The following is a 17,895-nucleotide window of genomic DNA, read 5'->3' on the forward strand; positions in this document are numbered from 1 at the left end:
CTGCACATCAGGGTTCATCACCAGAGAAATTAAAAATATCAATAAGTAGCATGTTTGGTACACAATTAAGGTGATACTATGACTAGTAGTGCGTGTGGGTGTGTTTCTGTGTATTATTTGTATATTGAAGTCTTACTAATAATGGCATCAATCAAGGACTTGGCATGGAATGTTATTTTAACTTCCAAGTGTGTGTATTATTGGAGTTTATCAGTGCAGAAACAAGCCTCTGTTTCAAAAGGAAGTTTTCCTGACAGCAACTCTCAGCAGAGGTGCGATGAAGGTTTCCTCCTGACAAATCACAGCACAGTGGACGTGACTGGAGAGAATGAGATGTCAACTCCCGCGAAGCAAAGTGTTTTCGATGGGTTTGGCCAATATTTCAAACCATCGAGAGTTTTGTGCAAACATAAACAGCTGTGTTCAATAGGGGTCAAGTATCTTTTAAAATACACTTAATACACAAGTCACACACAAATCATCTTTAACCAATAGGGTAGGGGTAACCAATCTGTTCCAAAAAAAGGCAGCAGTGGCTACATATTTTTGTTTCAACCAATCAAGCACACACGGTTTAACTAATGAGGTGTCAACTGAATCAAGCAGGACCAGACAATGAATCAACTCAATGCAGTCCTCAGACACCAAATTGGTGAAACTGCATGTGCTTGAAAAAAAAGAATGTGGACCAGAAATTGTGTCTCAGTGCTGTTTACCTGAGGTGGATAAAGAACTTGTACTCAAGTAAAATGGTTAAAATGAAGAAGATAATTCCCTCTATCAGCATGAAGATGATGTTCTTCCCTAAAACGTCCCACTCAAGAGGATCCATGGCCCGTTTGCTACCTGGAATATGAGCCCATTATTAACTTCTCTCAAAAGTACATAGACGATAATTCAGATCTGCTTACCAAATCTCTGAAAGGCATCAGTCATGGCCTGGTTCTTGGCCATATCTAGGAGTCCTCGTCCCAAACAGAAGTGAGGGAAGATGAGGAAAATCTTCTTCAGGTGTCTGTTCACTTCGTTCAGATACTGCACATAAGAAAACAGGAGGTTGAATAACAACATCAGTTTATATAGTAAGGTAAGGACATACCTCGTCTTTAAACAGCTCTAAAACAAAAGTTGCAATGATAACGTTGACTCCGATGAAGAGGTTAATGCAAATGAGAACAACATATGCAGTGCTGGGGACGGTGAAGATGAAGGACGCCGGATACATTAGAGGTGTGATGGACCATCTAAAGGAGTCAAGAACATTGGCTTAGAATTCAGGAGTTAGTCAAGGTAGGGGAGACACAAACAGCATTGGAGAAGTTGAAACCTTGAACCTTCTTCAATTCAAGTTTTTGTTTGATTTGGTTTTGAATCTTTGCCAGCTCAACGTGCCCGACTCCATCTGCAGGTGGATTAGGGACTTCCTGACAAGCCAGAGTCAGTGCATGCGGCTGGGAGGGAGGTGGACTGGCTGGTGTCCACAACAACCTGGAGCTGAACGCCCAGACGACAGTGGAGATGATCATGGACTTCAGGAGAATCACAGCTCCTCCGTCCCCTCTCATGTTGGCTGGATCACCCATTCCCACTGTGGACTCCTTCTGCTTCGTGGGAACCACCATCACCATGGACCTCAAATGGGAGCTGACCATCTGTTCCCTCATCAGAAAGGCCCAGGAGAGAATGTTCTTCTTGGGGCAGTTATGAAAACTACGACTGCCGACGAAGTTGCTGGTGGAGTTCTACACGGCCATCATCGAGTCCATCCCCACCTCCTCTATCACCGTCTGGTACAACATTTTATTTTATTTTATTCTGACTATTACTATTATTATGTTTTGGACTTGGACGGCACACCAAAGCACTAACCTAGTTGGTGGGATCCCCACTGACCATGGCAATACATATGATCCTGATTCTGATTCTGAAAATAAACGTTAGCTCCAAATATTTAAAGGAGCCCAATTGTTCAATGCATTTGAGTTCATTCATAAAATGTCACACATCAACAGAGCATCAAAATTGCATTTTCAAAGTTGATCAAAATATCGATCACCAAAGCCTTTACAGCACAGCTTAATCAAACCTGTTAATAAAAACAAAACTGATTCTAAGATGTCATTGCAGCATTTCAACACAACAATTTATGCAGTAACAAGCACTCGACATTATCATCCATGATACACAGATCTCATAGCAACAAGTTCATTGAATCAGTGGCCCAGGACAAACCAGTATGAAGAGCTATTTGAGCAGGAGGACGCAGTATGTGGCGGGAGAAAACACTAAATCAAGAAACAGCGAGATAGAATGTGGAGTGCCTCACTGATCAGTTCTGGGACCCACATTGTTCATACTATACATTAATGGTGACACCCATTAGGTGTTGAAACATAAATTGTGAATACTCAAAAGAAATGAAGAAAATTAAAAACTGGCTAGCTATACATAGAATACCTGAATGCAGACAAAAAAATTGGGGGTGGCACCTTGACCTTGACAATTAGCGGTAAGAAATTAGATAAAACAAAGTGTGAAAATACCTGCACAACTTTGTACAATGATCAATAATAATAATAATAATAATATACCTATCAGGTAGATTACTGGGCACATAGGTATGAACTGCTTGCAGAAGCAAGAGTACTCATCTACCATGACTAGGGCTGCACGATAATTGTTTGAAACACTGTGATCGCAATGTTCCTTCTTTTTTTCAACTTGTAACACTTCAGTATCACTGAGCAATCTCTCTTCCCAGTGGACTGCTGTCCCTGTGACTCAGACTGTGCCTCCCTCCACCTACTCATGCAGATGAGTGAAGAACGGGCGAGAAAGACAGTGAGGGTTTAATGAAATGTAAAATCAGCAACAGAAATATGGCAATCTATAACAATATGACGCCACAAAAAAGATGCTCTGCTCTCTTGTTCTGACAAAGATTTAAAAATGAATGTTGGTTCTATTGTTGTTATTGTACATTATTATTATTATAGTGTTATTATATTATATTATTATTATTTGCTGTAGCAAACTTGTATTTAATATTTTTTTTTCAGGTCAAATAGGTCTCAATAAGGTGTGTAGTGGTGGTTTGTAATGCGTTGTTTTAATGTCTGCATTTTGTCTGTAATTCTACATTGGAATGACATGATTTTCCTGTAGGTGTTAAAAATGATAATAACGATCCCACATTCAGTTGTTGTGAATTGCATTTTTTCTGTGTTCTATGTTGTTCCTCGATAGTTCAGCATCCCAGAAGAAAATAAGGTTGTGACCACAGCTACCTTCTCACATTCTCACATCCACGTTTGTGGAGAATGTGCTGGTGCACACAGCAGATGCTGAGAAGGCTCTCCTCTCCTGTGATAGCTCCCATACCAACTGGTCACAGAAGCTGTACCAGTGTCAGTTCATCTCTTAATGAACAACAACGACAGGCTGAACCTTACCAAAGGGATTATTCAAATAGTTAGTGTCAAGTTCTTTGAGATCTACTTATAAGAATCAACCTAGTTCTTTACAAATATCACTAGACAACCCATTTTCAATTCATATGAATATCGCAATATATATTGCAAAGTAAAAGAAATCACAATGTGAGTGTTTTCCAATATACTTTAAATTGAGAATAAGTGGTAACTTCTACCAACCATGAGCTAGAACCACACTAAGACAAATGTATACTGCTGCAGTGGGAGGGAAAATGCAGAACTTACTGAGGAAGGAAATTCAAATCCTATACAGTACCTGAGGATTTTCAATAAAATGTATCTGATACCGAAACTTCTAAATTACTCTGAAGAAGAGAGTATGAAGATCAGAAGGAACCGATAGCGACACAACTGAATGACTGACCTGGACCTGACACAGACACTAGAGAAAAGTGTGAATAAGTGACAGAAATTATACTCCTTGCTCTGCTCCTGAAAAATGCATTAAGAAATATTGACTGAGTTGTTGGCAATGTAACAATGTAGCCATGTCATAGAAATGCTCATACAAATGTCATACAATTTGTCATGGAAGGTATTTACAATCTGTAAAAATTCACTCAAGGGTGAAACGATGTGATAACACTCCAACTGAGACAAAGAGTTGAGAAGGCACTCTTCATGTGTCGAGATACTGTCCCCCTCCCTCAATTCATTTGTTTTTCCTCAATCTTGTTGTGAGCGACATTAAGTTGTATTAATCCAAAAGGTGTTTTTTGGTGTTTCGGTCGGTGACAAATACAGTAATTTTATGACACAAGCACCAGTATTCACAGATTTTGATGGAACATCAAAGTTCAGTTGCAGGACAAGTCATGCTCTTTGATCAACCACGAGTAGTTTGCTGCAAAATTTGTAATCTGGTTTACAGTATATCTGTGTAACTTAATCTTAATCCACAGAGCCTTTGTAGTGAGTCTTAAGCAGTGGCAAAATATGTCCTCTGCCAAAAAAAACACACCTCTTCATGCAAAAAAATAAAAAATGCTAAAAAATATCCATGGTATGAATGTTACGGCAATAATGTACAAATATTTAGGGCATAATGTGTGTATGTCGACAGACTGCAGCCGTGAGGGGGGTAAGCCAGTTTCTTCTGCAGTGGGTTGTGTCAGGAAGGGCATTCGGTGTATAAAAACCTGCCAAACTAAAAGATGCGGATCTCATACCGGATCGGTAGAGGCCCGGGAGTCATCTTGAAGCAGGAGTTTGTTAGGAATGTTCTAGAAGTGAAGAGTATCGGACAGTCTCAAGTTAGAAATTGAAGGGGTCATCTTCAATGTAGTTACGCCTAACAGGTGGGGTGTGACCTTGAGGAGAAGGAGACCTTCTGGAAAGAATTAGTTGAACTGCAGGAGAGTATGCCTCGAAGTGAGAAAGTGGTCATTGGGGTAGACATGTTGGTGAAGGAAACAGAGGTGGCGAGGAAGTGATGGGAAAGTTTGGTATCCAGGATAGGAACACTGAAGGTCAGATTGTTGTACACTTTATAAAAAGGATGGAAATAGCTGTTGTCAATACTGTCTTTCAAAAGAGAGAGGAGCATAGGGTGACTTACAGAAGTGGCGGTAGTAGCACACAGGCGGATTAGATCTTGTACAGACAATGTCACTCGAAGGAAATTAGTGACTGTAAAGTAGTAGTGTGTGAGAGTGCGGCCAGACAACATAGGATGGTGGTGTGCAGGATGACCAAGGTGGTGAGGAAGGTGAAGAGGGCAAAGGCAGAGAAGAAGACAAAGTGGCGGAAGCTGAAAGAGGAAGAGTGTTGTTATGCTTTCAGGGAGGTATTGAAGCAGGCTTTGGGTGGCCAAGAAGGACAACTACGACTCAGGTGATCAGGGAAACAGGTAGAAGAGTTCTTGGTGTGTCATCTGGAAGAAAAGTTGATAAGGAGACTTGGTGCTGGAACGATGAAGTGCAGGTGTATGTACAAAGGAAGAGGCTAATAATGAGGAAAATGAGAGAGAACAAATAGGAGTGGCCATTGTCGATCAGGATGTAGCAAAGATTAGTAAGGCTGAAGTGAGAAGGGCATTGAAGAGGATGAAGAGTGGAAAGGCAGTGGGTCCTAATGATATACCTGTGGAGGTGTGGAGGTGTTTAGGGGAGGTGGCAGTAGACTTTTTGACTGAAACATTTGACAAAGTCTTTGAGAGTGAGAGGATTCCTAAGGAATGGAGGAGAAGTGTGCTGGTGCCCATCTTCAAGAACAAGGGAGATGTCCAGTGTTGTGGCAACTATAGAGGGATAAGGTTGATGAGCCATATGATGAAGTTGCGGGCCATGCGAAGAGAGCTGAACGGGGACAGTGAGCATGACAATGAGTGCTCCACGCAGATATCCTCGTATTGGACCAGTCAATGTGAGGACTGTGGAGCGTTAGCCAAAGAAGACCAAGAACAATGGGAGAAGACGAGGAAGTGACTAGGAAAGAAATCGGTTTTGTGTGGTTACCAGATTGATTTGGAGCAGTGTGGTGAGTGACTTGAGGAAGAGCACTGCCGTCTATTGCACAAACGAAGATAGGAGAGTCCAACCTAATAAAAGGAATGGAAAGAGGCTGAGCAAAAACAGAGTCAATGAAATTGTCATTTGCCCCCGAATCAAGTAATAACTCTACAGGAGAAGCAAGATCATTAAAGCGTAGAGTAGCAGGTAACAGGATACGATTAAATTTAGCTGGGGGAGGAGTATCTTTACTGACCTGAGAACGAGTCGCAGGAGGAGAACGAGGGCTCTTAGGACGTACAGGACATGTCCTAATGAGGTGACCACCACAATACAAACAAAGTCCATAAGTGAGTCGAAACTGTCGTTACTCAGGTGAGAGACATGCTCTCCACACCTGCATGGCTTCCACAGACACATCAGTAGCCAGGTGTAATGCTTTGCTTTGACCGGCAGACGGAAGTAGCGTAGCGCGAGTAAGTCTGGATACTGGGCTGTGTCTTCCGGCGGCGTTCCCAGATGCGGTTATCTATTTTGATAGGAAGAGTGACCAGGTCCTCTAATGACTCAGGCTTGTCCCGAGTCGAAAGTTGGTCCTGTATCTCGCTACACAGACCTCTAGAGAAAGCGGATTTGAGAGCGGGCTCGTTCCAGCCGCTCTGAGCAGCAGCAACCCGAAAACGGAGAGTAAAATCTGAAACAGACTCAGATCTAGCGTTCTCCTGGAGATTAAGCAGGTGACGGGAGGAACTGGATCTGCTCTTGTACGAAGCGTCAAAAACGCAACACATTTCAGTGGAAAAAGAACTAAATGTCTGAAGCACCGGTGAATGACACAATGACGCTGCCCACTGAGCTGCTCAGTCTCTGAGAAGATTAATAACATAAGCAATCTTTGCCCGATCAGAAACATATAAGTGTGGCTGCAGTTCAAACACCTAACTATACTGTAGGAAGAATCTGGAGCATGCCCCGATCTCTCCAGAACAATTCTCTGGAGAAGGGATTAGGGGCTCTCACAGGGGGAGTGGCAGAAGGAGCAGCAGAAGCACAGGGAGGATCAGAACGTGAGGACAAACGTTCAACCGCACCAGACAGCGTCTGTAACTCCTTGAGAAGAATCTGAGTAGCATTCTCAAGAGTCCTGACCCTGGAATAAAACAAGATCACAAATGCAATCGTCCAAACGAGCACACTAAACTAAAATCTGAGAAAACAGGAAACACGCTGAGATAGGAAGCAAACAAAGAAATCGAAAAAATACTAACTCAGGCACCAGGGAAAACCAAGAGATCAGAAAACACCAAGAGTGCACCAACGAGGAGAAGGATACGCAGAAACCAATTCCCTAGATACGAGTTGATTCGATCTGGCACTCACTGCTCGAACCAAAGTGCTTAAGAAGGGGTGGGATGGTGATGTGTAAATCAGTTCCAGCTGTGTGCCAAATCCAAGGGGAAGCTCGAACAAAACGGGGAAGAGAAAGGAGGCGAAAATGGAAGTGGTGCAAAATAAAAAAGAATCATGACACAAAAGTCCTTTTACCTTCTTAAATTTAGTGGGTGTATCTTATATTTCGGGGAGCTTCATATGAGTGGTAACTGGAGGGAGGCCAAAATAACAAAACACCTGCTTTGCATGCTATATCACATCACTTGCAAGACTGCTTATAATTCTGTTATGAGTTCTGTCTGAAAAAAGAATTGGGAGGTACCTCATTTGTTATTTTCAAAATGTAAATTAGTCCTTTACTGATTCCTCCAGTAGGAAAACAAATGACTGATAAGCAATGTCTTTGTCAATGGCTGGCTTAACTGCATAGTAGAGTGGGAAATCCTGTTCCTGAAAAGCAGGTGGTGAATTGTATCCGATATTTGCACTTTCCCAGTCCAGAAGAGACACTCTGAAAAATGTTTCTTTTCTGACTTTGGGTCAGGTGCAAGGATTGCAATTCAAACATGAACACTTAATAAAGAAATGAGAAGTGTAAAAATCTGACCCATAGAGCAGAAGCAGTAGAGCTAGAGCGGGCAAGTTGGTGTCCAAAACGTAGGCTTTCTGGTTGAAACACAGGAAGATTAGAATCACCATGGTGGCCGGGACGCAGTAGTTGATCTGTGGAGGACACAAATAAGGTAAAAGAAATAGTGATGATCTGTCATACTGAGGTAAACAAGAGAGCTGCAAGAGATCTTGTTTTCAAAAATATAAAGGTCATGGTGGAGATTCACGTGTGGCAGAGCATAGTTGTGTGATGATGAATCTGTTTTCATTTGATCTATCTGCACTATATTACACTACACTACTACTTCAAACAATAAATACAAGTAAACAAGATGTGACTAGAAGTGCGGTGATGTGAATAAATAACAAAATGTTGCATGTGATTGAGTTGACAGTCCATAGGCCAGCAGACCAGATCAGAGAAGAAGGCTGATGCCACCACAGAGTCACTAAAGTACTCACTGTCAATATTTAACATAATTTTTATGGAGTATATACTGTAATTTTGCCAGTGAATAACAAGTTCAGGATTGACCACCAGCATAATTATGTTTACCAGTATAAATTGAAAGTGTGAAACAGACTGGAGAATAACAAGCACTGACCATGTCCCAAGCAAAGTTCGCCAGCCAGTAGAGAATGGGTTTGACTCCGCAGACAAACTGCAAATGTTTGGCTTTACTGGCTCGCTCCTCAATCAGGAAAAGGACAAAGCCAGCAGGAACGAAGGACATAGCAAATATCACGCAGATGGAGATCAGGGCATCAACAGTTGTGGTCATCCTAGGATGAAAGCAGTTAGCAAATTTAAGATTTAAAAAAATGTATCTTGTGACTTTTAATTGCTTCCCTTTGTAATAGGTCACTTTTACATATAACACATAAAAGAGCTTGGCAGAGATTCGGTGCGCCACTACTATGGTTGAGACTAAACATTCCACCTTAATTACCATACCATACCACACACCATATTTATTTATAAATCACTTAAAAAGCAATACACGATTGTCACTAAGTGCTGTACAACTGTAAAATCAGGATAAAACAGACATAATTGAAAGAGTTGATAAAGTTGATAAATGAGTGTAATATTTAGCTAGGGCTAGACAGATGTGCAGCTGGTCTGGACAAAATTGAAGACGTAAAGACGTTTTGGATTCTACATGGGCAGGGGAATGACCTTGCCAAGTTTTTCAGAACTTCCAACAGAGACTTGGTGCTATGGGCGAATGAAACAAGGGCAGGCTGAACTGGGGAAAGACGACTCCAGAGGACTCAAGGACTGCAAGAACAAACTACAAAAATGTCCTCAAAAGCCTTTATGATCTTTATAGAGAAAATGGACGAAAGAACTAAGATTGGGATGACAGTGATATATTTAATATATTTTTTTATTTATATTTGTGGATTGACAGATTTTGGATGAATAAATTGGCAGTGCATTAACATAGTTTTTAAAAGCTGATCACTCCTCACCATGGTCAACAGAATGTTGAATCCGTATCGAGTTATTAGTAATCAATACAAAGCTCGACTTACTGATCACCAAAATACTTCTTCTCTCAAATATAATTCGAACGAGACACAGCACCACAGCCGGCTCTGAAGTCTCAAGCATGAATCTATTTCTCTCTGTATATATAAACATTATCCACCGAGTGTCACCACAGTGGGACATGGGAGCTGGCTGAAGTTCATGAGTTCCTATAAAAATCATGTGCCTTCTCTAAAGCCTGACGCACATGCCACTACAGCATTGATTGCACGCAGTAAGTGGGACTGGTGAGGGACTGTGAAGAAATTGATCACAGTGATTGCGTGTTAAGGAAACATATACCTAATTTATCTTAGCCTAATCTGACCTAAGGGAGGTATCACAAGTCTGCATTCGTGGTCTCAGGCTACAGCGACTCTGTGATAGAGAGTAAAAGAAGACTCCAAGTGATCATCATACTTGGTGTCCTACATAGGATCTGCAAAGTACTAACAATGAGTTTGTTTAGATTTTAAGGTAGCAGCAGGAACTGTTTTACCACGTGCCTAGTCACGCAAAGATGGGGCCCAGTGGTCTCAGAGGCTGCTGAGTAGCTGTAGCTGGAGTGACTGCGGCACTGGTATGACGCTTGCCTGATGTAGAGGCAGGCATAGTGGTAATTTCAATTTCATTGTCAGTCAGACTGTCACCTCACCTCTGAGAATTGAGGTGTTCAGTTTTTAAATGAGACTCTAATAGAAGTCTTAACTCTAATATACGGAACCAACCAACCAACTATGGACAACTAGAGCTACTGCACCTAAAAAGTAGCCAGAGGTACGGACGTACTGTACCTCTAGACCATCTGGTGCACCTAGTGCATCTGTCCAGATCAGTGTTCAGATGTGATCATCTGACTTGAATCAGATTAGCCATTAAGCCAATTGAATTTAGTTTGTTCCGTCCTTCATGTTGTTATGGTTGTCACTAAGCTTCTGTCATGCATTTTGAGTGATTTCTCAATGATTGCTGTTAATTCATTTTAATTGAGGAGAACATATCAGACATTTCCAAGTCCATAAGCTTTGATTAAAACATTTTTGTAAAAATGACATGCAGAAAAAAAATGGTGTGGTGTGCAGCACTGAGCCCCAATCTGTGATGAAAAGGTCCTCCCTCATACTTCTGACAGAGATGGTGTGCTCTTCTGTTAGGCCAAATATCAAGTCCAACAGAAAACTGACCTGACCATGTCGGTGATCTGCTCCTTGTCGAGGTTGAGTGGGTGATTATAGGCAGTGATTCCATGTCTCCTTCTGGCTGGACCAGGTGGCAGACTGGCCCTCAGCAAGCCGTTGTTCATCACATTTACAAATGATACCATTGCATGCCAGCCTTTGTTATTGTACCACACCTGTGTTCCACAGACCCGGTTACCACATGGATTCATTTCATTTGCATGATCGTATTTTTTTGTACCACAAAAAAAACATATTTACCTTAACGTTGTCTCTACTATTGAGGCTTGCATAAAAACTGGGCACTATCTTGAGGAAATGGTCCAAAGAACTATTCTGCATCAGAGAAACACCAAAGCTGAGCAGCAGAAGACTAGAGTTAATACTGCAAAAATGCCAGTCTACCTCTGGAACGTGGAAACGCTTTCTGAGCGCTAAAATCGAACTTTGGACGTGATCGATATCAAACACATTTTGGGAGGTTTTACCCCCAAGAGAGAACCCTCCGTATCTGAAACAAGGTGATTGAGTTTGTTCAAAGAACCTATAGCTTTCAGGCAGGAAAATAATTCTTTCTCACCTCAGTTCATTCACCCACTTCTTGGTTTTCATACTGTTGAGAACAGAGACAAGAAGAGAGCTTTTAAGAAGAGGTGTTGTGAAAACTTAATAAATATGTGCACCACACAAAACAATCAGTGAACCAAGGCGTACATGCTATTAAGGCCACGGACCATTGGGTGCACAGTTAAAATCAATGCAGTTTCCAATAAACTGGGTTGTTATTCTTTGAAAACTTTATAACAAAGACTTGCAATATATTTATATTGCAGGTATTCCTCATCAAACTTGTTTGTGATAGGGGGTTAACTGTATTTTTTTGTATTGTTTCCATACATTTTTTGAATGTTTAAAGCAGTATCACTATCCCCACTGTTCCATGAGTTGAAATGACCCCAATAAAAATTGATTGAAATCAAAGTGTTGCAAGCTATGGACAAAGTGCAATAAATTATAGGTGAGGTTTATATAGTTTGTGCCTCTGATGGGTTCTCCATCTTAGACCATTTGTAGGGCAAGGTGCACAGGGATCCTTGCTGGCCTCCTAGCAGCCATGTTACTTTAGATAAATTAAAAAAAAAAAAAAAAAAAAAAAAAAAACAACAATTTATATTTGTAGCAACTAAGTAGGCCAATCTAATCGCTAATCTGATCGCACATATCACACATTTGGTCATTACAACCTGTCATTGAAAAATAGGTATATGGATATAAAACCTATTGTACTGTACATGCATGTTGTGTAAAAATGACCTTCTGGATGGTGAGACTGCAGACATCAGATGTCTATGTTGGACAGTATTGACAGTGAAAGTTGCGTCAGATGTGAGAGATGACATAAGATGTGAAGGTGGGACAATTAGTTTCTTAAAAAGTAAACATTTCTTAAAATTAATTACATGTTAACAGACATATTTTATGAGAAATAACTGCAATAACAATACATCACAACATTTCATTTTAAAGTTGTTGAGGAAAAACGTGTGGGGTGAAAAATGACCCCACTCAATTACATTCCTTGCTCTCTCTTTATTCTTGAAAATTTCAGAAACCCATACACCTTGCGGTAGTTATTGCATTCTCAATAATCATTCTAAACATCATCTAGTCAACACATCCTTACTCCCATGGCATCATATATTGAGTGTGGGAAAATTGCCTTTTGCATACACAGACGAAAAAGCAGCCATCGGCATCGCATATTGAAATATTGAAATAAAGACGTTTGGGTTAAGGTAAACCATGGGATGGCGCGCCAATCATTCTACGTTTAGCCACAGCTTATGGGGTTCATTCATTCTATGTTTAATAGCGTGTGAAATTGCTATTTAAAGAACGGCTATGCGTTTTAGTCACAATGACCATCACTAAGGAGGAGATTCACGTAAGGGGCTATAAATAGCAACTGACATCCAGCCCCTCCTCTCTCCCCAGAATGCCCCCCGCACTTGCGCATTCCCGGATCTCCGCGTGTGCTGCTCGTCACACGCATCACCACGCCCCGCATGTGGTGCTCCACACAATTCACACCCACACCTGGAGTTATATGGAAGGAAAACGTGTTTTTTTTTTCTCTCCTCCTGTGCATGCTCCATGCGGGCACACACAACGCACAATCAACCGTTCTTTCAGTCCACTGAAACACCTATGCATATCATTTTACGCTGAAAGCTGCCTTTTTCATCAGTATAGGATACATTACGCAATGGGAGTAAGGAAGGGTTGATCTCATAGAATGTTGTACTACATCTTCAACAAACAGAAATACCTGTTTGTGGAGAGAACTTTTAAAGCTTTTTATTAATCGCCTTGTGATGTTCCTTATGCATGGATGCTTATCAGGACTGGGTTTTGAACAACTAAAAAAAACTGCTCAATGATCTATTTTGTCCAAATGTGTTTTGGCTTTATTTGAGTAGTGAGAACTTTTTTCCCAACCTGCACGTCAGTGCTCATAGCAGTGTTTCAATAACTTTCATTATGATCAGCAGATAATTAATCACAATTTCCAGCATTTCAAGAATGTGAGCACTTTCAAGGATTTTAAGCACCCTTATGAATCCTGTAAACATCTGCAACAGGCAAATTGTTACTAGTGTTTACCCAGACACAGCTCAAGATGTCCAAAACAACAGAATCCAACAGTACACTGCATTCATTGATCTCTAGCTGAAATATGTAACTGCACACTTCCGGATCCTAATTCATTTCAGACCTCTAGTAAGTTTAAAGGAGTTACACACTCAACCTGTAGAGAAAACTGCAGCACTTCACCATCTTACCTTTTCTTGAGCAGCTGTGTGTACGTCTTGACCAGGTAATCTGTGATGTTATGACTTGTCAGATTTTGGAGGATGTCTCCAGTTGGTCTCTTTATCTGTAGGAGATGTTGAAAAGTAACCCGATGCAAACATGCTCATCTCAATTAAATAGAAATTATGATTAATAACCGTAATTTCTGCACCTTCAAACTTTTTCCACTATTTGTCCTCTGCATTCACATCAGAATTCTCATTTAACCATAATGTCTAAATTATCCTATCCTATTAATCCTATTAATTTCCTTCATCACTTCCTGACTCAAATCTGCCTCTTCATTGCTGTAGTCTCTCTCTCTCTCTCTCTCTGTATATATATATATATGATATCATCTTCAACGCATGTTTTCAAGCCGAGAACTGATGGACAACCCCCTTATTTCAGCCAAAGTGGACCTGGCAACCAGTTACTCCAGTTCATTCCACGATAGTTGGTACAAAATGATGTATAGTATTCACATTAGTGCCAATTGTGACTCTCCTGACTGAAGTCCTGACTGAAGTGTTGACAACACAGCAACCAGAAGACTGTGCTAACAGTCAATGTGGAGAGGTTCTGCGACAGCAGTACTGAACTTTATACGCAGTGATCGTGCTTAATGGTCATCTCGTCTGACTTAGGAGCAGTGCTGAGACTAATGCGTTATTAAGTAACGTGTCATAGGGACTACGTTATTTTTTTGAGCAACTACCTTCAAATCTTTAAATTGACTTGCCTTGTACAATGGGTTATGCAGAGGACCCCAAAAAATCAAACAGACGGGTATATCCCTGTTCTTCTCACTTCCTGCAAGAATGGCCAATGAAGACTGAAGGCTTATGTTTGGCTACATTTTCCACTCTTTTCCCCTGTTTCTGGCAACTCTTCATCCTACCATGTTTGTGCATGTCACCATTTCTTCTATTACATTATCAGACATAAAGAGCTTCCATCTATCTATTGTTAAAACCCAGGTGCTGGCAGTGGCCAACTGCTCGAATCCTAATCTGTAAAACGACCGACCAAGCTCGTGGAAAAAGAGACAGAAGCTGATGCTCGCTCCTCTGACGCCACAGGAGAAGCCACTGCAGCCAAACAGCAGAATGTTGACTTCGGAACGCCTGTTGCACAGCCTTTATCTCAGAAGCAGTTAAACAAACTGTACTTATAGCGAGGTATGTTGCGGAAGTTGTCACTGCACTTAATATTTCCAGTTGGTATAGTTGTGTTGCTGTTGAGATGATCATCAGCATCGGTTTTGCACGATTGTTTGTTCCTGCTACCACCACTACCAAGTGTTCTGTAAAAGAGTAGATTTTTTTTGGACCGCTGAAAGTATAGTTTCTAAATCTAAATGATCACAACAATATGCCCATCAAAAGTTCCATTATTGTCATTCATTCACTTGCACTCTCATTGCCATTGCACCTTTAGGTCACTAAGTGGCGACTTTGTAGTGGGATTGCACTTGAAGTGGGTTAAGGCTTATAGACTGATAGATAGCCTTCATTACCTGACTGTGTTTAGCAGGCCACACAAATAACAATAATGGGGCAGATTCTAACCCAAAGTTGTTGGTTCCCGACCCAGCCCAATGACCGTGACCATCATAAGATGATTATGTTTGAGCTCTGCTATAATATACAGTTTTTTATAGAGTTACTTTTGCTAGTAACTAGTTACTTTGAACGTAATGAGTAACTTGAAGTAACAAAGTTACTTTTGAAATGAGCTAACTAGTAACTGTAAGTTACGAACTTAAAGTAACTGGCCCAACACTGCTTACGATGTACAGAATCATCACGTTAAACCCATCACCAAGTATCAGATGTTTGAACAACCCAAAACTGGACCTGATTGAAGGTGGTTGAGAGTTTAATGATGCTCAATCCATCTAATATGATTTCTGCTTGTTGCACTGACCTGTGGAGGAGGTAGGCCGCCAGCACCTTGGGGACACTCAGGGAGCATCCTGTTGATTTTGTCTGTGCTACAGTGGCAGTTGGGGGATGGTCTCTCACTGGTCCAGTTTCCCTTGTTGAACATTTGCCAGGTTGAATAAGAGACCTGTGGCCGCAGGAACATTCCACCCAGTGGGCTACTGCACTCTGAGCTGCTGTAGTGAGAAAGTAGAGTTGAGTAATGTAAACAATCTTAAAGTAAATAACCAAATATTAAAAAGAAATTGTGTATGCTATTGTAACATTACAAAAACATTTCTTTGATTTGAATGAAGCTCCAGTCAAAGCCAGCATGCAACCTTGTTGCAAAGTTTAAAAGAAATATCATGCATAGTCAACCACATATCTGTGACCTCAATGTCAGTGAAGTATTTATGAAAAAAGAAGTGTCTGTTTTACTTGATGTTGTCTTCTTTTCCTTCTTTTTCCATGCACTTGGTACCAAACCCAGGCTCATCGAGTAGGGCGTCCAACAGATTGACCATCACTGATTGTCCTGGCGCATCGTTGCTGGAGGAATGACAGCAGCAGAACTTCACTAAAACAGTCACTCTCTAATTGAGGCCGAGAACAAATGGGTGACAGAAAAGTATCTTTACAGTCTTTAGATGGAAAGTAAGTATTGACCGTAGCCTGTCATTAAGTCAACACCCAGGTCATTTGTTGGCCAGTTTGACAAAGTCTAGATGAAGAGAGTGTTGAAAGTTTTACGTGAACTTTGTAAGTAATGCTGTATAATGCTGCCATCTAAAGGTGCTAATAGAACAGAAAAGGTATGCAGCCAGTAGACATTACCGGAGTAGGAAACCAGCGCACACACACACAACACATCCAGCGGACATTGGACTGAGGTCTGATCATTACTGAACACATAATGGCAGCCATGGTCAAAGTGTACCTAATGAAGGTGAACTGCTCTCCGTACATCCAGGGCTGAAGCTCCAGAGATGGGTTATCTCCAAAAGGAGGGATAATGACACTGAAGATTAAGGCAGCAAGGACAAACACAGCAGGGAGGACAATCTGCAACACCACAGGATATCAGAAACACATATATGGGAGTGTCTGGAGAATGGGCTCAACCTCACCTGTGCGAACACTCCCCTCCTGCTCCTGCAGGCGTAATGCCAACGTTTGATAAACAAAGCCCTTAACTGCTGCCAGGCCAGCCACCATCCGGTCACCGGTGTCTCAACGTGTTCATCTAAATTCAGTGGGTCGGTCACCTGAGCTCCTGTAGGCCAAATACACCCATTACTGGCACAGGTCGGCCATTTAGTTCAATGATGGATGACAAATTCACATTACTCTTAGTCGCTCGATGCAACTTGGATAATGCAGTTAATTGCTTGAGTAAGCCTGCATGTAACCATTTAACTCGACTATGACTGGACCGGGTGATTTGCACCTGCCTGAGATTCTGCTGTGGCACAGAGGAAAACATAAACAAGTCCCAACCAGTTAAGTGGATCGAGAAACATTCCATACAATCATGATGTTGTGTGTATATAACTCGGTGATGAATTGGTCCATGTGTTTTTGTCGATGTCTCTGTGGACTCCACAAATCTGAGATCAGTTGTGAATTGAGACTATACTGATCAGCAGATATGTGGAATTAGGCTGTGTCCTATTTGTAACCCTAACACAAGCACATGGTTTTCAGTGCCCTCCACTATGAAGTTCTGTTTCCTGCAAATCGAGTGTTGGAGACATTTTGGAAATGCCAGTTCGTAGCACGTTTTTGCAACATCTTTGCATTTGTGCTGATAACCTCATTGGTTTGGTGAACCAACGGAGAAGAAATGTGTAGCCGAAGCCGGCTTCGCCACTATGTTGCGGTGATAGATCTGTTAGAGGTATGATGATGTTAACGTTAGCCTTGATTCTAGCCGACTGTTGTTTGTTGAGAAGAAATAAAAACATACAGTCAAAAGAGGGTCAAAAAGGAGTGTTACAGTGAGAAATGGGACACAACCATAGTCCACATGTGTATTTGCTTAGGAGATAGAATTGCGGACTGGCAAAAGCAAAACATATCATTGCAGGTGATAATGTACACAATGTAGTTAACCATATACTTGTAAATCTAGAAATGTTTTCTTGTGTTTCACATCAGGAATAAAGAGTTAGAACTAGATGATCTGACAACTTGGACCCTTAAACAAGCGAGAGGCTGAAGAAGTGGTGAAATGACAGAAATAGTATATGCATATAATGTATTTATGCATGTTTCACAACGCTGTCCACAATTGACTTTATTGACAGGATATAGCAGAAGCAGAAGCGGCAGGCGATCCTTGTAGAGTAAAATATACAGTATTACATCATCTACTCATCTTAATAAACTCATGAACAAAATGTCTGCATGCTGTTCGATTCTGTTGAAAATGGAGACAGACTAACGGCTGTCAGG

The 17,895-nt window shown here is 41.2% G+C and overlaps 1 protein-coding gene across 7 annotated transcripts in view; it reads right to left on the reverse strand.

Moving 5' to 3' along the window:
• Positions 1-17,895, reverse strand: part of abca7 (ATP-binding cassette, sub-family A (ABC1), member 7) — a 56,427-nt gene that overhangs the window by 13,975 nt on the left and 24,557 nt on the right. For all 7 annotated transcript variants that reach the window (XR_008413173.1, XR_008413174.1, XM_053850932.1 and 4 more), the window contains 14 exons: positions 16,569-16,714; positions 16,379-16,503; positions 15,880-15,990; positions 15,443-15,635; positions 13,504-13,598; positions 11,241-11,273; positions 11,066-11,171; positions 10,922-10,996; positions 10,667-10,836; positions 8,554-8,731; positions 7,944-8,059; positions 1,100-1,244; positions 912-1,035; positions 717-846 (listed from right to left, as the gene is read on the reverse strand). Coding sequence is in view for 5 of the 7 variants with exons in the window: in XM_053850932.1 (XP_053706907.1) it covers positions 717-846; positions 912-1,035; positions 1,100-1,244; positions 7,944-8,059; positions 8,554-8,731; positions 10,667-10,836; positions 10,922-10,996; positions 11,066-11,171; positions 11,241-11,273; positions 13,504-13,598; positions 15,443-15,635; positions 15,880-15,990; positions 16,379-16,503; positions 16,569-16,714 (1,747 nt within the window). In the remaining 2 variants the exon portion in view is untranslated. The remainder of the gene's footprint in view (positions 1-716; positions 847-911; positions 1,036-1,099; positions 1,245-7,943; positions 8,060-8,553; positions 8,732-10,666; positions 10,837-10,921; positions 10,997-11,065; positions 11,172-11,240; positions 11,274-13,503; positions 13,599-15,442; positions 15,636-15,879; positions 15,991-16,378; positions 16,504-16,568; positions 16,715-17,895) is intronic.

The sequence above is a fragment of the Synchiropus splendidus genome, chromosome 1, assembly GCF_027744825.2.
Source record: "Synchiropus splendidus isolate RoL2022-P1 chromosome 1, RoL_Sspl_1.0, whole genome shotgun sequence".
Classification (NCBI taxonomy): Eukaryota; Metazoa; Chordata; class Actinopteri; order Syngnathiformes; family Callionymidae; genus Synchiropus; species Synchiropus splendidus.